This window comes from Convolutriloba macropyga, chromosome 1, assembly GCF_964194025.1.
Source record: "Convolutriloba macropyga chromosome 1, txConMacr16.3, whole genome shotgun sequence".
Taxonomy (NCBI): domain Eukaryota; kingdom Metazoa; phylum Xenacoelomorpha; order Acoela; family Convolutidae; genus Convolutriloba; species Convolutriloba macropyga.
This window is the reverse complement of record NC_134468.1, coordinates 79,129,649-79,156,788: the sequence shown is the minus strand read 5'-3', so window position 1 is coordinate 79,156,788 and position 27,140 is coordinate 79,129,649. Positions and strand designations below refer to the sequence as shown.

At 36.1% G+C, this 27,140-nt stretch overlaps 1 protein-coding gene across 1 annotated transcript; it reads right to left on the bottom strand.

Moving 5' to 3' along the window:
• Nucleotides 1-794: 794 nt before the first annotated feature.
• On the bottom strand, nucleotides 795-20,471 carry LOC142344270 (uncharacterized). The gene is made up of 3 exons (XM_075395846.1): nucleotides 20,045-20,471; nucleotides 1,069-1,240; nucleotides 795-903 (listed from the first exon to the last, which is right to left on the bottom strand). Exons 1-3 carry the CDS (start codon nucleotides 20,469-20,471, stop codon nucleotides 795-797), a joined length of 708 nt encoding a protein of 235 aa, XP_075251961.1.
• Nucleotides 20,472-27,140: the final 6,669 nt, after the last annotated feature.

The following is a 27,140-nucleotide window of genomic DNA, read 5'->3' as shown; positions in this document are numbered from 1 at the left end:
GTTTGGGTTGGGCTATCCAATTCTTCTATGAGTTAACTGATTTTCATTTAAGCTTTCCATTCAATTATTTGGATGGTAACTCATGCTATGTAAGACTTGCTGTTTTTTCATTAGAAAATACACATGAATGCTGGATAGTTCTGTTTTTTGAAGAGATAGATTCTCGAGTTGAAATGTCAGCGCCGTGTCAGCGCATTTTTTTGTAAGGAGTGCGCTGAATGTGAAAAAATTATGTAAGAAATGAGTTGAATGCGCTAAAATGCGGTAAAATACGCTGAAATGCGCTGAAACTTTGTACGAAATGTATTCAAATTTCAGCGCAATTCTTAAATGTATTTAGTGGATTTAAATGCTTTTTGACACAGATTCCTGAATTTCGAACCGTTTAAATTGCTCTTATATTAACGATTAACTTTTTCTTAAAAAATGCGCTGAAAAGCGCTGAAATGCAATGAAAATATGTAAGAAAAGCGATGTATTTTCAGCGCATTTCGTACATAATTTCAGCATATTTCTTCCTAGACTGTTCATAAATATAATACTAAATTAAATAAGAAGAGTATCAGGAATCAATTGGCGCTGTGGATTGAGTTATTGATACGCCACCGGAGAGCAGTGTTCGAGTCTAAGTCAGAGCCATTTTTTGAGTTTCAGCGCATTTCAGTTCATTTCAGAATATTTTTGTGTAAGGTTTTTGCGCTGAAATTTTTTTAAAATCAGCGCTTTTCAGCGCGTTTCTTACATAAATTTTCTCGACCCGGGTTAGACGATCCATTCAGAGTTTACAAATGATGTTAGATGCCCTCTCCATTCTTCGTTATCAGTTCATAATGTGTAGTATAGCTGGTCGTTGGGTTTTTAAGAGTCCTACTTGGGTAGTTATTAGTAAGCTCGCATTTACAGCTGAATTTGTGCGAAGTTGTAAGTCGTATGATTTCAACGTAATCTAGGTCCCACTCATGGTAATAGGATTGTCCGTATTCAAGCGTAATGATAACTCTTTCGAATGACCACAAATTCTTGATGTATATATCAAAAATATTTCGCTGGTTTTGTTCAAATAAATACCCGCGCTTGACTAAATTTTTCTGATCGAGTTTAAATTCCAAAGATGTGTCATTGTCAATTCTGATTCGGACTCCGTTATCAGTTCCAGCGCCCAACTTGTCTGCTGTCTTGACGGCAACGGAATACTTCACTTCAACTTCAGGTCTGTTTTCAGTTTTATCCTCAGCAAAGTCTAAAATTGTTTTTTTTTTGGTCACAACAATTTCTTTTCATACATTAGCATTAGCCGAGCCCAGTTCTTACCATGCACGCAGGTTAAAGACATAGTTGATATTGTGAGATCCGGTAAGTTTCTTACCAGATTTCTCAAGACTACAAATCTTTACAATTTCGGCGAGACTTTTACGAGACTAATTTTAACTCGCAAGATCTGGCAATATCAACTCTGTCTTGAAAGATCATACAAATTTTTTTTCAATAATCTTGCAAGATGTTAGATGATTAATTTTTTGCTCTCGACTCCAGCAGAAAAAAAATGATTCAATTTTTTCCGAAAAATAAAAAAAAATGCTCTTCAGATGCGCTGCACCAAAATTTCTATTATGATAATTCTTAATTTGTGTAAAACTTTTTGTTTGGGTTGAGCTATCCTATTCTTCTGTGATTTAATTGAGTTCCATTTAAGCTTTCCATAAAATTATTTTGATTGTAAAAATGTTGGACTTGTCTTGCTATGTTTTTTAGTTAGAAAGGACAAATTAGCGGAACAAATTTTATGCAAAATAGGAAGAACGAATTTTATGCATAAAGCACTACTTTTCTGTGTCTTTTAGTTTTGCTACAGTTTTGCGATCACACAGATTTATCTATGAAAAGATCTCAATTCAGAAAAAAAGAATTCAGCCAACCTGAATCATAGTAAAGTGTTGAGGCGGAGCTCTGGTATTAACCATTTAGAGAAACTGTAAATTTTTATTCAAGTCTATGTCTAAATTTATCATGCATAATTGTTGTACAAAGCTGTGTGCTTTTAAATTTGCGCCGCTGGGGATCAATTCGCAGTCATTTTCATAGAAGTCTTACATAGAAGTCGATTTACTTACTCACTTGTCAAAATGATAACTAATTAGTATCCAGATCATCTAGAGTGATTTGTGAGCTAACCAAATAAGCAACCGGAAAATGCCCAAAAAACAGTAGGTTAATCTTGAAATTTTAAGTTTTTTCTTAAGGCAATATTTGATCTAAAATTATGTAACTCGTGAACAGAGAAATCAGATCAGATCAATTCTGTAAGTTTCAAGCTCAATTGATGTCATTTTCATTGATAAATAGAAGAAATGTATTGAAGTTCTCACCAAAACTTTTTCTACAGAACAGAAATCCTGATTAGTGCAATAAGAGTGAAATAAGCGCCATTGAGAGCTAAAAACAGGACTTATTAGAAGCTTAAAACAAAACAAAATACTGGAGAGAAACTCTACAAAGACCACCTTGTGTCCTTTAGTTTGGCTACTTTTGTGTCATCACGCAGATTCAGCTCTTAAAAGATCCCAATTCAGAAAAACCAATCAACCACCTTGAATCAAATTGAAGTGTTGAGGCGGAGCTCTGGTATTAACAACTTAAAGAAACTGAAAATTTTTATTCAGGTTTATGTCTAAATTTGTTTTGCAAATTTGTTGTCCAAAGCTGGGTGCTTTTATACTTGCGCCGCCAGGGATAAATTAGCGGTCATTTTCTTAGAAATCTTACATAGAAGTCGAATTACTTACTCACTCGTCAAAATGATAACTAATTAGTACCCCGATCATCTAGAGTGATTTGTGTGCAAACCAAATATGCAACCGGAAAATGCCCAATAAAGGGTAGGTTAATCTTGAAATTTTAAGTTTTTCTTAAGGCAATATTTGCTTCAAAATTATGTAACTCTTGAACAGAGAAATCAGATCAGATCAATTGTGTAAGTTTCAAGCTCAATTTATGTCATTATCGTTGATGAATAGCAGAAATGTATTGAAATTCTCACCAAAACTTTTTCTGCAGAACAGAATTCCTGATTAGTGCAACAAGAGTGAAATAAGCGTCATTGAGAGCTTAAAACAGGACTTATTGGAAGCTTAAAACAAAACAAAATATTGGAGAGAAACTCTACAAATACCACCCTGTGTCCTTTAGTTTGGCTACTGTTGTGCCATCACACAGATTCAGCTCTTAAAAGATCCCAATTCAGAAAAACCAATCAACCAGCTTGAATCAAATTAAAGTAATGAGGCTGAGCTCTGGTGTTAACCATTTAAAGAAATTGTGAATTTTTATTCATGTTTATGTCTAAATTTATTTTGCATATTTGTTGTACACAGCTGGGTGCTATTATATTTGCGCCGCCAGGGATAAATTAGCGGTCATTTTCTTTGAAGTCTTACATAGAAGTCGAACTACTTACTCACGTGTCAAAATGATAACTAATTAGTACCCCGATGATCTAGAGTGATTTGTGTGCAAACCAAATATGCAACCGGAAAATGCCCAATAAACAGTAGGTTAATCTTGAAATTTTAAGTATTTTCTTACGGCAATAGTTGCTTAAAAATTATGTAACTCGTGAACAGAGAAAACAAATCAGATCAATTGTGTAAGTTTCAAGCTCAATTGATGTCATTCTCATTGATAAATAGAAGAAATGTATTGAAGTTCTCACCAAAACTTTTTCTGCAGAACAGAAATCCTGATTAGTGCAATAAGAGTGAAATAAGCGTCATTGAGAGCTTAAAACAGGACTTATTGGAAGCTTAAAACAAAACAAAATATTGGAGAGAAACTCTACAAATACCACCCTGTGTCCTTTAGTTTGGCTACTGTTGTGCCATCACACAGATTCAGCTCTTAAAAGATCCCAATTCAGAAAAACCAATCAACCAGCTTGAATCAAATTAAAGTAATGAGGCTGAGCTCTGGTGTTAACCATTTAAAAAAATTGTGAATTTGTATTCATGTTTATGTCTAAATTTATTTTGCATATTTGTTGTACAAAGCTGGGTGCTATTATATTTGCGCCGCCAGGGATAAATTAGCGGTCATTTTCTTTGAAGTCTTACATAGAAGTCGAACTACTTACTCACGTGTCAAAATGATAACTAATTAGTACCCCGATGATCTAGAGTGATTTGTGTGCAAACCAAATATGCAACCGGAAAATGCCCAATAAACAGTAGGTTAATCTTGAAATTTTAAGTGTTTTCTTACGGCAATAGTTGCTTAAAAATTATGTAACTCGTGACAAGAGAAATCAAATCAGACCAATTGTGTAAGTTTCGAGCTCAATTGAGGTCTTTTTTGTTGATAAATAGGGGAAATGTATTGAAGTTCTCACCAAAACTTTTTCTGCAGAACAGAAATCCTGATTAGTGCAATAAGAGTGAAATAAGCGTCATCGAGAGCTTAAAACAGGACTTATTAGAAGCTTAAAACAAAACAAAATACTAGAGAGAAACTCTACAATGACCACCTTGTGTCCTTTAGATTGGCTACTTTTGTGCCATCACACAGATTCAGCTCTTAAAAGATCCCAATTCAGAAAAACCAATCAACCACCTTGAATCAAATTAAAGTGTTGAGGCGGAACTCTGCTATTAACAACTTAAAAAAACTGAAATTTTTTATTCATGTTTATGTCTCATTTTATTTCGCAAATTTGTTGTCCAAAGCTGTGTGCTATTATATTTGCGCCGCCAGGGATAAATTATCGGTCATTTTCTTAGAGATCTTACATAGAAGTCAAATTAGTTACTCACTTGTCAAAATGATAACTATTTAGTACCCCGATCATCTAGAGTGATTTGTGTGCAAACCAAATATGCAACCGACATCTGCCCAATTAGAAGTAGGTAATCTTGAAATTTTAATTATTTTCTTACGGCAATATTTGCTTTAAAATTGTGTAACTCGTAAACAGAGAAATCAGATCAGATCAATTGTGTAAGTTTCAAGATCAATTGATATCATTTTCATTGATAAACAGGAGAAATGTATTAAAGTTCTCACCAAAACTTTTTCTGCAGAACAGAATTCCTGATTAGTGAAACAAGAGTGAAATAAGCGTCATTGAGAGCTTAAAACAGGACTTGTTAGAAGCTTAAAACAAAACAAAATACTCGAGAGAAACTCTACAAAGACCACCTTGTGTCCTTTAGTTAAGCTACTGTTGTGCCATCACACAGATTTAGCTCTTAAAAGATCTCCATTCAGAAAAACCAATCAACCACCTTGAATCAAAGGAAAGTGTTCAAGCGGAGCTCTAGTATTAGCCATTTAAGGAACTTTAAACTTTTATTCATGTTTTTGTTTAAAATTAGTACGTGTATTTGTTGTACAAAGCTGTCTGCTATTTTATTTGCGCCGCGAGGGATCAATTATCCGTCATTTAAATCGAACTACTCACTAATAGTCATTATGATAACTAATCAGTTTCCGATCTTCTAGTGTGTTTCGTGAGCTAACCAAACAAACAACCGGAAACTGTCCAATAATCATTAAGTTAATCTTGAAATTTTGAGTATATTCTCAAAGAAATATTTGCTGTTAAGTTATGTAACTCGTGACAAGAGAAATCAAATCAGACCAATTGTGTAAGTTTCGAGCTCAATTGAGGTCTTTTTTGTTGATAAATAGGGGAAATGTATTGAAATTCTCACCAATTATTTTTTGCAGAACAGAAATCTTGATTAGTGCAATAAGAGTGAAATAAGCGTTATTAAGAGCTTAAAACAGGACTTATTGGAAGCTTAAAACAAAACAAAATACTGGAGAGAATTGGCAACTCTACAAGGACCACCTTGTGTCCTTAAGCGTGGTTACTTTTTGGCCATCACACAGATTCAGTTTTTAAAAGATCCCAATTCAGAAAAATCAATCAACCACCTTGAATCAAGGTTAGGTGTTGGGGCTGAGCTCTGGTATTAACCATTTAAAAAAAACTGTAAAATTTAATTCATGTTTATGTATAACTTATCATAAATATTTGTTGTAGAAAAATGTGTGTGCTATTATATTTGCGCCGCCAGGGATAAATTAGCGGTCATTTTCTTTGAAATCTTACATAGAAGTCGAATTACTTACTCACGTGTCAAAATGATAACTAATTAGTATCCAGATCATCTAGAGTGATTTGTGAGCTAACCAAATAAGCAACCGAAAAATGCCCAATAAGCAGTAGGTTAATCTTGAAATTTTAAGTATTTTCTTACGGCAATAGTTGCTTTAAAATTCTGTAACTCGTGAACAGAGATATCAATCAAACCAATTGTGTAAGTTTCAAGCTCAGTTGATGTCATTTTCGTTGATAAATAGGAGTATTGTATTGAAATTCTCACCAAAATTTTTTTCTGCAGAACAAAGATCCTGATTAGTGCAGTAAGAGTGAAGTAAGCGTTATTGAGCGCTTACAACAGAACTTATTGAAAGATTAAAACTGAACAAAATACTAGAGAGTAATTGCAACCATACAGAGACCACCTTGTGTCCTGTAATTTTGCTACAATTGTGCGATCACAGAGGCTGTGCTCAATGTTTCTAATTGAGAAAAAACCAATGAACCACCCTGAATCATAGTAAAGTGTTGAGTTGGAGCTCTAGTTTCAACTAGTTAAAAAAACTACATTTTTATTCTTGTTCATGTCTAAACTTATCATGCATATTTGTTGTACAAAACTGGATGCTATTAAAACTGCGCCACCAGAGATCATTTAGCAGTCATTTAGGTCGGAGTACGTACTCGCGTGCCACAACGATAACTAATTATTTTCCCGGTCATCCTTTGTGAGCTAACCAAATAAAGAACTGGAAAATCCCCAATAAGCAGTAAGTTATTCTTCAAAATTTAAGTGTTTTCTCAAAGCAATATTTGCTGTAAAGTTGTCTAACTCGTGACCTGAGAAAGCATATTAGTCCAATTGTGTAAGTTTCAAGCTCACTGGGATCTCAACTTGATTGATAAATAAGAGAGAAATATTGAAACTCTCACCAAAAGTTTTTTGCAGAAAAAAATCTATATTGGTGAAATTAGAGTGAAATAAGCCTATTGCGAGCTTAATTTGCGAAAACGTAAGCAGTTCACTTCAGCGCAACAAGTGATGTCAGAATATTCACTCCAAACAATCGCAAGTACAAGGAGAAGGCATCGAAAACTCCGCAACACACGCTGGAAATAATCAGATGACGCAAAAACTACAACAGACTACTGGATGAAACTGAAAAAAAAAACAAATTCAAGGATATGAAATAATAAAAAATTCAGACGGAGCGAGTAATTTGAAATTTTTCATCACAAGATAAATCAAATAATTGTCGTCAAAAATCCACGGCAATGGGAACGACCTCAAGGGTTAGCAGAAATTTCCTAAAAATATCTTGAACGTGAACAAATCAAACGGATTGATGCTCAACATGAGATAGACTCTAATTGGCTTGAATATATTAGCAAATCTCCCAAACCGATTCAGAATGGGAATGCAGACATCAAAAACTCGCAAAACAAGAACTATGTAGTCAGAATTAACAGTGTGCAATTGATGGCGTGCGAGACCAAAACAGTAAACCTGTGCAAAACTCCGATTGAAGACAACAGGAACAAATCAAGAAGCTTAAATAAGAACTAGAGATAAAGTGGTGTGTAGAACGTGTGCGCTGAACGAAGAGAGAGAGAGAGAGAGAGAGAGAGAGAGAGAGAGAGAAAGAGAGAGAAATAGTTGGAGAACCAGCAGACAGAGCCTAATAGTCATCGAGAATAATTCTAGCAGCAACAAGAAGTAGAGTGCGATATGAAAAGAGACGCGATGAAGTCTGATGTTGATGCGTATCATGCTGCAAGTGAGAAAACATTCGTCCTTCAGTTGAGAAGCAGAAAAACCAAGGACGTTTTTTTCTGGTCTCGATTTTCAGATAAATTTGATTTTTGTGCTACTGCTCACTCAACGAAAGACCAGTTAGGTTCAGAAAGACTTCAAAAATTGCGTGACTTCTTCAACCGACAATTACGCGGTTGTTCATCTGTTGGTGAGGGTAGAAGCTGCTCACCACTAGGACGGCCTCAATATGGTCTGATGCACAACATGCGGCAGCCAAAACCCCAAATTCAAGTTCACGAATTTTGTCGGAAACGCCTGAATGGCCTGAATGTTTGAGCATGTTCATAGCATCTGTGCACAAAAGACCACCCAGGTTTTGGTCCAGACCCAAATTGAGCTATGATCAGACCCAATCGAGCGCACACCCCTGTGTTCCCAGACCGAAATTACAGGGTCTGGAAAGCGGTTTGAGCGCACAATAGTCTGGACCATGGTCTGATTTCGGTCTGATCAGAGGACGTTTTGGTCTGGAAAGTCTGATCAGAGGTCAATTCAGTCTGGACGGTCTGATCATAGTCTTTATAGTCTGGACCATGGTCTGGGTTCGGTCTGATCAGAGGTCAATTCGGTCTGGAATGTCCGATTTCGAGTGCAATAATTTTTCAATTTTTTTGTTTTTTATTGAATGATGTTGGCTCTGCCAAGAGGCAACAATAAAACAGCGTTCCGATCAGAGAGTCATTTAAAGTCCGATGACTCTAATCAGAAACAAGGAGTCCAGCTGATAGCAAATGCCGGTTTCCTCAAGAGGAAATTTTGATTAATTGATGACCACGATGTTTCTTGTGGAAAGCTGTCTAAGTTCATCCATTGAGTCAGAAATATGAAATAAGGGGTATGGTAAATAAAATTTTTTCCTCAACAGTTAGGTTTCGTTTTCATTAGCAATATTTTCATAATTGGCTTTTCCTTAGATGATTTCAACACTGCAAACACCAGTTTTTATGAAATGAATATATTATAGCAAAATTAAGAGATTTGTTCATAATTAAAATCTTTCTCTGATCAGACTATTTTGAGCGCACTTGAGTCTGATCATAGTCTGATTAAGGTCTGGGCAATGGTCTGAAATTGAGTCTGGACCATGGTCTGGAGATGGTCTGATCATAGTCTGTTTATAGTCTGGACAATGGTCTGAATTTGGGTCTGATCATAAGCGCACTATAGTCTGGACAGTGGTCTGGGTTCGGTCTGATCAGAGGACATTTTGGTCTGGAAAGTCTGATCAGAGATCATTTTGGTCTGGAAGGTCTGATCAGAGGTAACTTCGGTCTGGAAAGTCTGATCAGAGGTCATTTCAGTCTGCATAGTCTGATCATAGCGCAATTTGGGTCTGGACCTAAACCTGGGCATTTGCTAGGTGCGAGAAAATGAACCAAATGGAAAACGCTGCTTAGTGGAAAATCCAATGGAGCTATATCAGTCGTCGGCTTTTCAGGACAGTCTAATGATAATGCCTGGAACATTCGCGAATTGAAACTTGGACAGCCACACGTTATAATTGACGCACATAGAGGATGCCTGAGAAAAACGCAACCAGTTAAAAGGCGCGAGCCCACTAGTTTAATCAATTTCTTAGTCACTGTCTCAAATTTTCAGAAAGTGGTTTAAAAGTACAAACAACTTGGCAACTTATTATCCAGTTCCAGTCTTTATTTGGCAATACAATAATTCCCCAATATAGTCAAAGAGAAATGATAGTTCTACGTCAACAATAAAGATAAGGACTGGTTCGATTGCATTGTGCTCTAGAAATGGTTAGCCAGAATGTCGTTTTGGTTTAGTTTTCTCAACTTGTGAAGCAGATCGAAGTACTGAAAAAAAAGGAAATATCAGTCAAAGACAAAAGACTCTCTAAAGGGTCAAATTTCAAAGCCAACTAAAAAGAGGCTGCTGCTAAGAAAGGTGATCCATGCCCGCTCATAAGATTTCGAATTGGCCGCTTCTCAACGGCATGAGTTGCACAGATCTATACCGAGAGATTAGGTTTTAGAGATCTGGTTTTGGATAGCTTGGCACGGGATATGGGATCAAAAATTGCAAAGTGCACCCAGGTGGTGAAAAAGGATTCACTAAGAAGCAAACTAGGTTGCTTCACTCAGAAAAGGAAAACGACAGCCACTCATCAAATGTCAGCACTGCCAAATTAATCAAGAAAACCAGGTAACAGGCTTTCTAAAAAAGAGTACCAAAGTCACTCCAAAATGGTAAAATATTCTTTGAACATGTATTTATTCACGGACAATGGACTGCAGTCTCATTCCTTGACAAAACTCTGCAAACAAAATTGAAATCACAAGGAAATAAAATAACGCCAAACAGACCAAGAAATCTCGGTACAAAGGACCTGCAAACAAAAAGGGTTTTCAATCACCGTCAAGGCGCTTCCGTCTATACCGTTAGGAAAAAAATTAATAACTACGATGCGTCAAAAATACAATTAGATCACTTGTCCGTCCTACCAAATACGAGATTAAACCTGATGGAAGTAGGAAGGATACTTGGACAAGATGCATATGAATTGCAAAGACCAAAGGAACAGGAGCCACTGGTTAAAAATAAACAGTTAGAATTGGGTGCCTGTGAGTCAACGATAAACCGAATTGATTGAAATATCTGTCATTTTGCTTCAACGCAGATAAAATAGTGGTACACAATATTCAAAAGTGGTGGGATATTGTAACTGAGGCTGGTAAATTTAATGTATTAGGCCATTTGAAGACGAAACTTTAACCTTAAAAACCGCTCGCATGGACAGCGCTCTTCATTAGAGAGCGCTTTGAACTAGAAGCAGTCTTGGGTGAGCCGGAAACAAAGGTTCGCAACAACCACAGTGCCGCTGTAGGACAATCCTACTCTTAGGAACAAATATTGTAGCGGAACCCCGACATAGAAGTATTATATCAGAAAACAACTGCTAAAGATATTTAAAAAAGCTTCGCCATCATTCTTAAGAATTAGAAGAAAATTTGGAAAAGAATTGTCTTTCCACGCCATCCTGATCTCAAACCAAACAAGCCCGGTAAAACTCGACGCGTTTGCCATACCGCTACCAAATATAAAAAAGTTTGCTTGAATGATAAGCTACTAGCAGAACCCAAAATTACTTCATGAATTAAGTGGAACAATTTTCAGATTCCGTGAAGGGTCAATTGATTTATCTGCTGACATAGAATCAATGTTCCTACAAGTTCGAGCAACAGAGTGTGATCGGAGCTGTTTACAATACCTATGGTAACCTTCAACAGCTGAGAATGTGCGATCCTACGAGTACCAAAGACATGTTTTTGAAGTAAAAATTTCTTCTACATGCGCTAATTTTGCTTTGAATCTAGGGGCAAGGAACAACAAAAAAATTACCTCTTGCTGCGAAATCAACCAGAACGAACTTCCACATGTATGTTTACTTATGACCATTGCACACCACTGGTGAGGCAATTAATCTTTGCCACCATTTTTAGCCAGCCACTTCTGTCACACCACGGTCTCGGTCTAAGTAATTGGATCACCAACAGTGATGCTTTTGGGAGCAAAATTTTGAAATGTTGCAATCTAGAGGACAAAAAAAGAGATTGAACCTGAGCCAAAAGCAGAAGAATCATGGTGTTGAGAAATCGGCGGAGAGTCACTGTTGGTAGCTTGCAAGACTGCTGTAGAACGAAGAAGGAAATATAAGAAGGTACTTCAGTGGATACATAGCTTGAACCGCAGGTAGCAACAGTTTGTAGTAAGTTTCTGAGATACTTGACACTACAATTGACTTAAAATTGAGACATAAAATTGGCATAAACACTCCTGCAGATATTGGAACATCAACGCTGTGCATTGAAGAGTTAGAGAAGAGAGAATTTTAACTGGGCAGTATTAGCTCAAACTATTTGATTTTGAATAGCCGAAGCAAATCGATAAGTATTTGCATCGGACGAGGAGTCAGTTCATCCGTCATAATTTGCAGCCAAGAAAGTTGCGTAGCAAATTCTATATCATTGGCATCGCTTCAATAAATTGAGCACACTAGACAACACGGTTGTGTTTGTGAAACGGCTGTTTAGCATAATTGAAGCAACAACTGAAGTGAAAAGCCTTAAAGAAATAAACAACACGAAGACAACAATCTTCATACTATATCAAAAGGAGCCTTATCCGGAAGAACTCAAGACTATGAGCAACGCAAGTTGGGCATTTTAGTCCATTTCTATATGGGATGGCTTAATGTGAGCTAAAGGACGATTGACAAAAAGTAAGCTTGACTTTTCAACAGAACATCCAAAATTGATGAACTGGAAGAACCACACCATTGAACTGTTGTTGAAGAACAAGTTGTTGAAGAATCAAAATTATTGGATAATTGGCATTCAAAATACATTAAGGTCATTTTTTGCCGTGCATAATTTTGCGGTGAAATGTGGTGGAATTATGTAATTTCAGCGCTAGACTAAGCGGTGAAATTACAAAATTTCACCACATTTCACCGCTTACTGCAAATTCCCGGCTTCACACGGAACCGAAACTCTCAGTTCCTGCATGTCCGCCACTTCTAATTCCACTGCGCCGCCTCTCACTCAATTCTTGCAAATTTGTTTTGATTTTAAGTCAAATTCACTTTTTGTAAAACGTGCGGGTTGAATTTTGGTAAGATTAGCGGTGAAGTTAATAGTTTTAGCGGTAAAATGTGTTGGTTTTTCGTAAGTTTAACCAAATACGAGATTAAACTTGATGAAAGTAGGATGGATACTTGGACAAAATTCATATGAATTGCAAAGACCAACGGAACAGGAGCCACTGGTTAAAATGAAACAGTTAGAAAGGTTTGCCTGTGATTCAATGATAAACCGAATTGATTGAAATATCTGTCATTTTACTTCAACGCAGATAAAATAGTGGCACACAATATTCAAAAGTGGTGGGATATTGTAACTTAGGCTGCTAAATTTAATGTATTAGGCCATTCAAAGACGGAAATTTAACCTTAAAAACCGCTCGCATGGACAGCGCTATTCATTAGAGAGCGCTTTGAAGTAGAAGCAGTCTTGGGTGAGCCGGAATCGAAGATTCGCAACAACCACAGTGCCGCTGTTGGACAATCGTACTCAAAGGAACAAATTTTGTAGCGGAACCCCGATATAGAAGTATTATATCGGAAAACAACTGCTGAAGATATTTAAAAAAGCTTCTTCATCATTCTAAAGAATTAGACGAAATTTTGGGAAAGAATTGTCTTTCCACGCCTTCCTGATCTCAAATCAAACAAACCAGGTAAAACTTTAGGCTTTGCAATACTGCTGCCAAATATAAAAAAGAAACTGAGCCAAAAGCAGAAGAATCATGGTGTTGAGAAATCGGCGGAGAGTCACTGTTGGTAGCTTGCAAGACTGCTGTGGAACGAAGAAGGAATCTTAAGAAGGTACTTCAGTGGATACATAGCTTGAACCGCAGGTAGCAACAGTTTGTAGGAAGTTGCTGAGATACTTGACACTACAATTGACTTAAAGTGGAGACAGATAATCGGCATAAACATTCCTGCAGATATTGGAAAAACAACGCTGAGCATTGAAGAGTTACAGAAGAGAGAATTCTAACTGGGCAGTATTAGCTCAAACTACTTGATTTTGAATGGCCGAAGCAAATCGATTTAATATTTGCATCGTACGAGGAGTCAGTTCATCCGTGATAATTTGCAGCCAAGAAAGTTGCGTAGCAAATTCTAATTCATTGGCATCGCTTCAATAAACTGAGCACACTAGATAACACGGTTGTGTTTGTGAAACGGCTGTTAGCATAATTGAAGCAACAACTGAAGTGAAAAACCTTAAAAAAATAAACAATACGAAGACAACAATCTTCAAACTAAATCAAAAGGAGCCTTATCCGGAAGAAATCAAGACTATGAGCAACGCAAATTGGGCATTTTAGTCCATTTCTATATTGATGGCTTAATGTGAGCTAAAAGACGATTGAAGAAAAGTAAGCTTGACTTTTCAACAGAACATCCAAAATTGATGAACTAGAAGCACCACACCGTTGAACTGTTGTTGAAGAACAAATTGGACAACCAAAATTATTGGATAATTGGCATTCAAAATACATTAAGTTCATTTTTTGCCGTGCATAATTTTGCGGTGAAATGCGGTGGAACTATGTAATTTCAGCGCTAGACTAAGCGGTGAAATTACACAATTTTACCACATTTCACCGCTTCCGGCAAATTCCCGGTTTCACACGGAACCGAAACTCTCAGCTTCTGCATGTCCGCCACTTCTAATTCCACTGCGCCGCCTCTCACTCAATTCTTGCAAATTTGTTTTGATTTTAAGTCAAATTCACTTTTTGTAAAACGTGCGGGTTGAATTTTTGTAAGATTAGCGGTGAATTTAATAGTTTTAACGGTGAAATATGGTGGCTTTTGTAAATTTAACGGTTACTTTAGTGGTGAAATTACATAAATCCACCAATTAAGAAAAGTATGATTATTCACGGGTAAATTTTCCGTTTCTCTGTTAGTAAATGTGTCACAACTTCGTTTGACTAAAAATAGTTCTAAGTGTTTTCTAAGCTGTGAATTTACGAAGACCCACAAATAACTAAGTGGTGTAAGTTCACAGCATTCACCGTTTATCCCACTTTATTTGTACAATTTTTTCAAAGCCGTAAATTTATGTAATTTTACCAATAAATTCAGCGGTGAAAAAATGTAACATCACCGCTATCAGGCGATAAATTTTCTTTTCACCGCATTCAACGCCTGAAATATGTAATTTCACTGCGTTCACTGTTTACCTTGCCAAGTTATTCACTTTCACAGCTTATCTTAAATAAATTTGCGTTGAATGGTGGTGACACCTCGACGCAGATCTTAGATCCGAAGATCCCGGAGCGACATGCAGGGAAGAGGATATCAAAGCAGGGTTGTTATGGACATTTTGCGTGGTTGTTATCGTGAAAACCGCAGAAATGACGATTCTCGCAGGATTTGTAAAAAATTACAAGATATTGACAGGAATTCTGAAAGTTTAACGGAAAATTGATGGTGAGGTGAAATTGCGGGAATTTTATTGCAAAAGTTTAAAATTGAGAATTCAAGACGTACTTGAAATTTCGTACTTGAGTCAGACCTAAAAATTGAAATTTCTCCCCAATCGTAAAATTATGCTCGGATTTGAACGATTGCGGTAAGAAAACGGTGGTAACATTTTTCGATAAATCGAGAAGAATTGAAACACAATGACAATTTCCTAAGAAGCAAACCAATATATGTGGGCAAAAGTCTAAAAACTGGCACTCTTAAGAGATACTGAATTTCAGTATTAATTGCAACAATTTCTAGTTGTAAAATAATCAATATAAAAGTGAAATAAAAGTCAATCAAATGTCGTTGTCGATGACACGGGTCAAAAGAACTCAATAAGTTGAAATTTAAACCAAAAGAAGAACTGGAAATTTGCAAAACTTAGCTCGTTTTTGTAGTATTTATCTATGCAAACATTATTCAGAGAAAATATATTCTAGTTAATAAAATTTTATTTGATTGACATGTGAAAAGATCAAAGTTCCGGGGGTGATTTTCTATGTTCACCTAAATTTAATGAGAATTAAATATGGCCTAGATACAATCGACTTCATCAATTGGAGGTCAGTGGATGTTAGAATAAGTTTTCTGTGGGTGAGAGAATTTCTTTCTGACATCTGATTGCTAGGTCAAAAAGAAACAGATATCACCGAAACAAAATCAGAATTGGGTTCACTTATGGGGCTTTTTTTTGATATAGCAAAAGGGTTCGTCAAGTAAGTTTTTCTTTCGTTCTTTGAAACTTTAATAGGGAAACATCTAAGCCTTCTGATGATTCTTTGAAATCATCATTTCTTCCCTCTTTTACAGTCAAATTATCGGTACAGGTTCTCTAAATCTGTCATAGCTGTTTTCAATTTCTGTCGAAGTTCGCGAACGCTCTGATGCTTCAAGTCGTCGGCGTTCTGCAGATGGTGTGGCTGCAGAAGCTTCTGATGTTCTCATCCACTGGTGGTTCAGTTTTCAAATTCTCCTTGCCTGGTCTGGTAATTCGGTTGTTGCTCTATGGAATAGTCCAGTCCGTTTTGAGTTTTCCAGTTGTCTGAATGATTTTTTCAAGCCCTTCTTGATCATGAAGGTCTTCGTTTTTTCATTGGCACTGAATAGAATGGGTTCGCACAATTCAAAATCTGCTATTGCTCCTAGTCCCACTCTGCGTCCCAATAGATTTTCAACTGGAGTTATGCCCCTCGTCTTTGAAAAGTTGTGATGTGTCATCAGTGCCCGTTGCAGGAGTGCTCCAAATGACACGCTAAGATTGGAACTCCACTTTTGAATTGACCGCTTTGCTGTCTGAACTGCTCTTTCAGCTAGTCAATTAGCTCTTGGATGATTGACGGGTGATTCCAATTTCTTAATTACCAGTGATTCACGCCACTCTTTAAGGTCATCACTTTCAAATTCAGGACCACTATCAATACTAAAATTTTTGGTATTCTGAATCTTGCAAAGATTTGATTAAGATATTCTTTAACTGTTTTTGATGTTCTATTTCCCGAGCGAAGGCATCTATTCAGCCAGAATCCTCGTCAGCAGTTACAAAGATATTGCCTTGGTCCTCAACATGACCGCAGTACACGTAGTGCCGTTCGCAAACAATGGCTTCTGGCCACGTAGAGAGGGTTTTTCCCTGCTAGGCCTGTTGATTTGACCACTCTTACATTAACTAACAAAACTTTCATACTTCCCATGATGTGCTTAAGGATGTGTCGTAGTTTGGGTGGAAGGAAATCAACAACAACTCTGAAAATGATTCCATTGTCTATGCATCTATGCATCACTATGCATCACTAGTCAGTGTATCTTTCTGTTGTTCGGTTCCCTTTTCCGCCTCTGAACTTTTTTTTCAATAGCTGCTTTTGATTCGTTTCATTATGTCCTGGAAGAGACTGTGTTTTCCCTCATTAGTTTTAATTTCTGCTTGGATCATCAAGTCACTCTGAGCGAAGTTTATTTGATTGATTATGAAGCACACTCGATCTTTTTGCTCAAAGCATCTGCGTGAGGCATCTGCTCTCCATTGGTGTACTTCAGCTCATAGTCGAAGCCAATTAGAGTTATTTCCCATCGCGTGATTCCAGCTGATACTGTCTTCGGGATCTCCTCATCTGGCGGAAAGAGATATTCGAGGGTTTTGTGATCCGTCTGTAGGGTAAATTGTCTTCCAAGAAGGAATTGGTTCAATCTTGTGACTGAAAACACAATTTCCAGTGCTTCCCGCTCAATTTTTGAATAGTTCTGGATTCAACAACCTTGATGCATATAAAATTGAATGTGTTTGTGAAATAATCCCGCCAATGGTTCTTTCAGAGGCGTCGGAAGTAATTGTTGCTTCGCTTTGTACACTATATGGCTGTACAACTGGCTTAACACATAATTCGTGTTTTATTTTTTCAAAGGCGGATTCTTGTTGCATGTTGCCTCATGAGAAATTGCTATTTCTCATGTCATTTAAGGGTAACATTTTTGTTGCGAAATCAGGAATCATTTTTCTGTAAACATTTGCCAGCCCAAAAAACGATTCGAGTTGTTTGTTGTTATTTTGTGAATTTGCGTTTTTTATCTTTTCACTTGTTTGGGATCTGGTGCTATTCCCTCCTTTGAAATGGAGTATCGCAAAAAATAACTCTTTTTTGACTGGTTTTGAGTTAGATTTTTTGGCATTAAAAGTAAAGTTTTTTTCACGCAATTGACTCATGACTGCAATCATTTTCCTGCCAAACTGCTCCTCGGTTGTTCCACAGACAAACACAAAGTCTTGAAAGGTCACAACACCTTTGATTACTTTGAGTAATTATTCGATGCAGTTGTGGAAGATTGAAGAAGAGTTTTACTCTCCTTGAGGTAGTCGGCACACTTTGAACAGTCCCTGAGATTTGTTGATTGCGCATATATCTTTTGCTCTTTGTCAAGGTTAAATTTGATAGTAAGCTTCTGAGATGTCAGTTTTGCCAAATCATGGGGCCCCATATAGGTTTTGGAAGATAGTTTCAAAATCTGGTATTGGTGAGCCCTCATCCATGGCCTTGCCATTGATAAGCATTTACAAGACCACACAAAATCTCAGTTCTCCACTCTTCTTTCTCTGCCACACCACCAGATATGCATTAGTGACTTCTGGCTGTACTGTTTCAAGGGTACCCTGTCTGACCATCTGTCCCGCTTTTCTAGGATCTGAAGAGGCAGGGGTATTTTTCCAGCTTTGCACAACATTGGCTGTGATCCTGGTATCAGCTTCACATGAACATTGTAAGCCTTCACAGAATGCAGGTGTTCTGTTGTGATGTTGTTCAAGCTGTGCTTGGGTAGAAGATTTCTATCAATTAGTTCAAATTATTTATCAGACTACACAACTGCGATTTTTTTTGTGTGAGCCTGCTTCCGTTAATATCAGCTTCACAATTAAGTGTTCACAAAAGCGTTGTCTGATGACCATCACAAATTTTGAGAAGTCTTATCCTACCATTCAACTGAGGTTTACCAATTTCAGTTCAAATTTTTGATGATATCACTCTGCTATGTTCTTTTGTATCTACCTGCATTTTTAATATGCAGTTATTTTTTTATATATATTCCCATGTCGCAGAATTGCTAAAGATTTTTTTCTTTAGTATAAAAGTTTCCCGTCTCTTATGCTAGATATAATTGGTGTGAAGAAATTTTCTCTCTTCGCAAACGTTATTCTGTTTATTGTACATACCTAAATTTGGATGGAATTTTCTTCTAAACATCCCAGTTTTCACAGATGTTGCATTTCTAATTAGCGTTGGACGGGGTCCATCAGAATGTGGCTTACTTCCAGACCTAGTGCACATATTGTGGCTTTTATAAGCCGCATACTTTTTTTTGTTATTGAAAGGTCTTTTTGAAGTTGCAACCAGCCTCTTCTGTCACAGAAAAGGGCCTATTACCTGATGAAGAACTTGCAAAAGCCATGGGTTGACTTCTGAACTTTAAGTTGTTGGTCAATTCAGTAACCAAAATAGCTGGTTTTGCCTTCACACCGTCGAGAAACTGAGTTTTGCTTCAAGGTCCCTCAAACCTGAGATAAACTTTATTCTTACCAACTCCTCTTCGGGGTTGGCCAATAATTTGGGTTTTTCAATGTCACAATGGCGTGCTTCTTCTCTAAGACATGCTAAGAAATTGTCGTCTCACTCCTCTGCACCTTGTATTAAGATCATAAATTTAACTTTTTCGGCCGTTACTATTCTCTCTTTAGGAGAAATATAATTTTGCATCGCACATCCAAGGTCTTTATACAGAGTATCTATTGAAATTCTAGGACTCATGAGGTTCCCAAGTTTAATATTTGCATCTTGCCTGCACATACTAAGAAAGAGATTGGTTACCGGCTTGTCCAGTGTAGTACCATTGGTGTTGATCTTGTTTTTTCTTGTCTCTGCGCGAAGTTTGGGCACAAATGACACAATCCCAGCATTAGTTGATTCTGCATTCTGTAGATCCAAATAACTTCTGTCTACTTCTGGTCTGGACATCATCGTGGTGGTCAATAACACGGGTCAAAATAATTCAATAAGTTGACTTTCAAATTAAAATTGGAATCGAAAATATACAAAATTTAGTTTGTATTTATAGTAATTATCCATGCAAAATTATACCGAAAAAACTATGATATGCCTAAGATTTATTTATTTGATTGACATGTGATTAGATCTTAGTTCCAAATCCCAGAGGTGTTTTTCTGTATTGATAACATTTCATGAGAATCATATATGGCCTAGGTACAATCAAGTTCATCTGTTGGAGGTCGGCGGTTGTTAGAATCAGGTTTCTGTGGGTGGGAGAATTTATATCTGACATCTTATTGCTAGGTCAATAATACAATGATAGCGCCAAAACAAAATTAGAATCGAGTTAAGTTTTTTTTGGGCCATTACTTTTTGACATAGCATCAAGCATTCTTCCGCGTTCTTGGAAACTTTAATAAAGAAAACTTCTAAGTTTCTTGATGTTTCTTTGAAACCATCACATTAAATGAAGACAAAAATAATGTTTTTTGAACTGTTGCAAGATAATAACTTATTGAAGATGAAGGACTAACCGTCTCGCTTCGGATCAGAATAGACGGTTGAGTTTGAGAGAATTTTCATCTTGTTGTTCTCCAACAAACAGTTGCAGTCGAAGTTGTACCATGTTCTGTTGCCAACAAATTGGATCCGTTTCAAAAGGAAACCATTCTTATGCCGATCAGATGTTTCTGAATTTGCCTGCATCCATATACTGATATTCTCGACTTTGCTGCTCAAAACGATGTCAATTCCGTGATCCATGACATACTGGCCTCTGTCGTTGGTACCTGTTCCATCGTAGATATACCCTATTTCTTTATTGATCAGAAAATGCAAAAAGACTCCAATACGTTCTTCTTTTTCGAACCCCGTTTTGATGTACATGGTATAGGCAACATCTCCTGTTTCGTCTTCGTTTACACTTTCTTTTTGGACGGCATCTCCTGTGCCTGAAAACATTTAAGCATTTTTCCGGTAGTGGCCTAACAGAAAAACAAAATATCCAATTATTGATCCTGATAGTACGTGGTGCCTTTAGAAGGTAAACAACTAGCAAAAAAATAATTCTGAAAAATTGCAGAAAATTCTTAGATTCCACGAGCAATTGTCATGCTTATCAGACCTGACGATCTTATCCAGAACAATTTATGTTTCTCGGATTCTAATAATTGCTATAACTTTTCAACGTTTTAATCAAAATTTCTTGCAAAGAAACCAGGCAACAAAGTTGAAAGAATTACCTGAAACTACTTTTTGCCCCCAAACACTAAGAAGAGCACATGGTAAAAGATAAGGATGTTTTATCATTTTAGTCTATTTATTGGTGGGAAAAACAAGAATCCTCAGATGAAAAATTATTTATGTCATGACCTGATATATCTATGGAATTGAACCACTGAGAAAAGAAGTCGTCTGCTCTAAATAGGTTAAAAAATCAAATCAAACGAAGACGAAAAAAGCTCCCATAAACTTATTTTCAGTAGAAAGGTCACTCTTTGATGATAACATATTTCTAAAAGCACGAGCACTTATAAGAATGGCTGAAAATATATCGGTAACGAAGTTTCATAAGAACTTTCTTTTCAACTTTTCTGCATTTCATAGAGGTCTATTTGCCGATTTTTTCGGTCGAAAAAGTTTTATAATATTTATTAGGTGTTTTCTGAAAACAGTAACTTCCCTCATCCCGAATCCTCTTTGAAGCAGGCACTCTTTCCTCGAAAGATTATCGGGCCTTCATTTTATTTGAAAACATATGAATCGGATAAACAGTGACCGGCTGCTTGGGAATGGTCCAAAAATGATCATTTCTCATAAGTTTCTGACAATTGTTTCTCACTCCTTTTTTCCAAATGGAGTTGTCTCATCATAATTATTTTGTGCATATGGTAATTGTATTTGCAGTTGTATACAATATTATAATGGCCCGGGTCACCGATCACTTTCTTTGATCACTTTTTTTCAAACAACGTTCTTTGATTTTGTACTAGGTCATATATTTTTTTTAGTAATCATACTAGGTCAAATATGATTTGTATTAATTCTAGGTAGACACACAAGGATTATATATAATTTCTTAGAAACCATACAAGGATCCTACAAATTTTTTTCCAATCCGGAAAACTGCATAATTTTCGTTTTCTATTGGAGTTGAAAAAAGTTTTGGAAATCAAACAAGGTAAAACATGACAAATAAAACTTTGACTGGTGGTGCCACGCGTTCTCGCATAATGTAGTCAGAAGATATATTAAATTATTTTATTGCATTTGCAATCCACATTTCATTCTTTATGTGCGCTAAAGGAACAACACTTCAATTTAAGAAATATTGAGAAACCAAATTTGAGGTTGACATGCAAAAATTAATTTAAAAATTTTTTTATGAATGAGCCTTTATAGGTACAAAAGGGCTTCAGAGAATGTCAAAACTTCAGATAATTATTTGGGTTTCCTGTTTTATTTTGTACCCAACTTTTCAAATTTAGTACCCAACTCGCCACGAGAGAAGACCTAATTTCCTTTTTCTTTATTCTCAGTTCCTTCGTTTTCCATTTATATGCTGCCACGCCCTACTTCTTGAATAAATAAACTAAATAACAACTTTTCCCTCAAATGAATACAAAATGCTATTTGATATCTTATCACGCATGAGAAAACGACGAACCATTCAACTACTACAAGGCTAAGCAAGAACACCAAAAATTAGAGTCGTAACAAGCAGAGCCAGCAGAAGAATCCCGGCGCTTGAATTGGCTCTCAGATACAAGTGCAATCAATTGTTTTTAAAAGATAAACTCTGTAAACCAGAAGCAGCAACTCTTCATTTCGAAATAAAACCTGTTTATCGATGCCTTTCAAATTGATTGAACTGAGCTGTACATACAATAACATTAGGCTCAATGCAGTACCCAACTTTTCAAATAGTAATGTAATTTAGAGTCTCTTGGAGGATCATAAAATGATGACAGAGAATCATTTTGGTGATGCCTTATCAAATAGAAACGAATAAAGCATAAAATGTGAGAGCTTTTTGAAAAACAGATGTATGATTATTGTTAATCTTACTAGGATCATGTATGATTTCTTAGTAACCATAAAAGCATCATACATAATTACTTTGTTTTCATACAGGGATCGTACTAAGAAAACGAAGATGGACAGTATGTAATCTTATACGATCTTTGTATGAAATCAGTGAATTATCAAACCGGAGGATGAACATATCAGTTATTGAATATGATATAAGACCAGGAATGTACACTTGGTATGATCTCATACTGGATTACAGGTCAGATGCCATACTGTTATCATACATAGTCTGAGTGCAAATTGACATCCGATTTTTGCGAAGGGATTTAATTTGCTATGTTATTTTAAGCTTCGATCAGCTTAGTAAACCAACAAATTAAAAGCGTTAAAACCAAATTACGCTGGATAGATCCAACCCCGACCCTGCTCATCCACATTTTTACTTAATTATCTAAATATTAAAAATCTTTTTGCAATTTTCCAAACTTTCCAGTGATAACACTACACGAAAATACAAATAACTAAACAAACAAAAACAAAAATAAATTCTCACCACAAAAATCAATATCTATTTTTAAAAGTCGTTAGTACAAAAGTCAAATACATCAGATAAAACCTCAAGTAAGCAAATTAACTCTTCCATTTACCGATCAGATGTGACCTGTCTTTATTGAGACTCAATAGCAACCAAAAAAGACAAAAAACAGCAAAGTTCAATTATCTCTTGAAATTTCTGAAACCAAATAATTTCGAAATTCATAACAACAATTAGCTTTAAAGTAACAACTTCTGAATAGATTTGCAAATAATTTGTAAAACAAAATAACAGAGACAGGGACAGGGAAAACAAAACAGGGACTACAAAATTTGTGAATACGCATAGTTGCCGAGTCATCAAACATCGATTATAACATAAAAACAACAGACAGATTAACATTTGAATTCCCAGAAAATTAATAGGATCTCTCATTGATGAGACTAAGTAACAGGTGGAACATAAAAAGCACAGTTCTTTAAAGTTCGGTTTTTTTAAAATTAAAAAAAATCATTAAAGACCCTTAGCTTACAAAAGCCATCATTTGAAGGCAGAGAATACATTCAATTATACTTCAATACAAAGCAAATGAAGCCTTTTAATGGTTAGAATAATTCTTATAGCCCAAAAGAACGACAAATACAGACGAAAACCATAAATTCAATTAAAACTGTGAGAATCCGTCAAAGCCATTACAAAACAAACTAGTCAACACAATTTTTTGTATATATCCAATTGAGCTTCTATATGCTAGCAAATGAATCTTTCATTATTATCTGACAAGACAAAAAAACCAAAAAATGACCAAATAACCAAAACAACAAATTTTTATGAAAACGAAAACTCACTGTGTCAAAGCCAGTGAAAACAGCAGAAAGAATTTATTAGATTTATTTTTAACTCAAAAAAAGCCAATTAGACCTGTCAACATTTTGTATGCGTTCATTTAAGTGTTTTTTCAGCACCATTAGAACTCTTCGAATGTCTGGTTAGTTGATCGAAAAAACCAATCCTAATAACAAAAAAAAGTTTAAGAAAACTCGCATTATGAAAGTAATAATATAGACGTTGAAACATAAAACTGGCAACTAAACACATATTTGTAGAGAGTTTGGAGAATTAAGTTTAAAATTGGAGTAAGGTTGAAATTTTTGAAAATTATTTTTTGAATTTTTTTAAAGTCACAACAGCCATTAGATCAACTCAAAGCATTAGATAGTTTCAGTTAATTTATAGAACAATTATGGGTGAAAAGATAGAAGGATGAATAATATGCGCCCGGGCCAACGAATTGCGGAAAATCCTACATAAATTTAGCACTTCTACGCATTGTTTGAAGACTTAGTCCTCTGTCTGTGAGACTCGAACCTTGTCGCTTCTTCGAACATTGTTTCACATTGCCTTACGTATTTCATGAATTGATTTCTTTGAAAATCGGAATCTAACATCACAGTTCAAGGTGTCAATGTTGCTTAATTTTGTCATTTTTAAGCATAATTTTTTGATACGTTTGCGTTTCTAAGCGTAGATTTTACAAAAAATAGCGTTTTAGTTAATTGATAGCGTATTGCCTCAACTATTAGACTTCGGTTTGTGATACTCGAACCACTGAACTTCGCATGCTGGTCGCATTGTCCAAAACTGTGCAGCAGTGCCTTTGTTATCGTCAGATTGCATTCTATATAAATCGAACTCACGAGTGTGGATCTTACATAAGTTTGGCTTTTTAAAGAGCAGATCTTCCATAATTTTGCGTTTCTCAGCGTAGACCGTATATAAATTTACCATTTCACTTACAACCCCTCACGATGAATATATCGATGGGTTAAAATTACCTGAAAAATGAACCCAGTTCAACATATAGTCCCCCCAACACTAAGGTGCGGTGGGAGCAATTTGGTAATCTTGTTTTTCACAGCTAATTTATATAAAGTCAAACCATATCGAACACTTATCCTACACACTTTCATCGCATTTACCGCCATTCTATACATATTTATTCGGTGGGTTGACTTGGGATGTCGCTTTCCCGCTCTCATTATCATAGCCGTACCTCTCCCGGAGTTTGATAGCCAAAACCAGACTCTCTCGAATATTGGGAGGGAGCCTAATCATGGGAGGGGGGTTTAATTCGGCGTTTTAACGATTTCATTTTAAGCAGCTACGCTTTTATGGGATCAAATCATGAATGCACCTAATCATAAGTGTCAAAATTTAAGCGTCATCGAAACAATTTATATTGATTTCAAATAATTTTCCAACGGAAATTTTCAAAACAACCAGAGGTGACAATTTAGTGCAAAAATGAAAATCATATTGACGAATTAGAGTTCGAAATTGTTCACAAAATAAAACCATTTTGAACTGTGCAGAAGCTGATACAATTTCTTTGAGGCGTGACTGAAAATGAATTAAAACTGTAAACAGAAGAGTTTTGGTTAAAATCAACTAAAGGAAAACACTTAAAAAATGGTGTTTTCTACAATTTATTTGAAAGAAGGGCTATGTTTCCTGGCGTCTTTTTGGCTGGCATCGACAATACATGAACAATGTCAGAAATCATTTAAGCGCATCAATGAATTTGGAAGTAACTGAAGTTTGTTCAAACTTCAGAAAAAAGTGCATAATAGCTTCTGCAGCAGCTCTCCTGATAACCACTCAACTTAATTAAGTTTTATCAACGTATCAGAATGTTATTTGTTATTTTCCATTTTTCTGATAAAATGTGATCATAAATCCCCTGTAACGTTCACAACTTCCCTCGTTCTGCTGCGAAAGCATGTACAACGCGTGTCCAATTTTGATGTAAAACATTTTAATTCTAACGGATTGCAGGGAGTTTTCCTGTTTGTACCCCCCCCCCCCGCACGCTTCCCGTAGCCCCCCCCCCAGTACTTTATGCGTACGCCTAGAACAGGCACCAGTACAAAGTAAATCGTTGTGCGGTTTGGGTGTTCAAATAATATGGCAACAATGTATATTTCATAGTAAACAATAAAATAACGGTTTCATCATAAAATCGCGGAACCTTTTATTTCAAAGAAACTCATGATTCTAAAAGATTTCGTGCTATAATACACGGGCGGTCTGGCTATATTTATTGCTAGGGTGGCCACATGAGGATCTGTTATCATTGATATAACCAGATATACATTGGCTTGCGACAAATAGTCTAAAGTATAGCAAAACAAAATGATGCACATTTTTTTGAATTCGTAAGATGCAAAAATGGAGACGACCAGACGACCGGACGAGAATTCACCCCCCCCCCCCCCAAATGAATTGAAATAAAATCCCACTGTACCCTAATATAGTGGCTAATTTTGTACATTCTCAACCAAGCTGGCTATTTATATGCTGCTATATCTTTCATAAAACTAAAAGATTTCAAATTGTATTCCGACACCGCCTTTTTCGACTTAGAGAGAGCTTACCGTGACTTTAAATTTTTAATCGGTAAAAACAAAGTGCTAAGTTCAATCTGCTGAAAAATAGACAACTGTTTTCCTGCGAGATTGAGAAACAAGTGCGCAAAAAATGTGCCTAGCAAGTACACTTTTTGAACACATTCCGCATTTTCGAAGATTTTTAGTTTTCACTCGATGTTTTTCAGCCCAACTGTTTTTTTACATAAATTGGAAAAAAAATGTTTTTTACTTTTTTGTGACTATTTAAAGCATTTTGTAATTTCAGCAGTGAGTTTTGAGCCTTTTATTGTCACTTTGTCGTTCATGAAGATATTTTTTTTGTTTCTTCCGTTTTTTAGTTTGTCATTTGAGCCAATTTCGATTTGTTTTCGGACAACAAGATTGAAAGTTAGACAAAATCAAATTAGTTAAGCTATATTTTTGCTTTTTGGTCTATTTGAAGGACTTTTGTCACATTTTTGGCTTATAGCGATTGTCAGTTTACTTTATTTCTATAATAATTTATGTAGACATTCTGTGAGCTTTCTTATTACAAGGCGGCTCGGTAATGTGCGATGGCACATAAAGTTCCGACCCCGCTCATTCACAATTTTGGTAAAATTGTCTACCAAATGAGGAACAGATAGAAAAACGCAA

Excerpts from the sequence above, each read along its gene's own strand:
- LOC142344270 (XM_075395846.1), bottom strand. The coding sequence starts at position 20,471 with ATGTTTTCAGGCACAGGAGATGCCGTCCAAAAAGAAAGTGTAAACGAA. Across the intron at positions 1,241-20,044 it reads TTCTGATCCGAAGCGAGACG|ACTTTGCTGAGGATAAAACT; the intron begins GTTAGTCCTTCA and ends AAACAATTTTAG. Across the intron at positions 904-1,068 it reads AAAAATTTAGTCAAGCGCGG|CTGTAAATGCGAGCTTACTA; the intron begins GTATTTATTTGA and ends GCACAAATTCAG.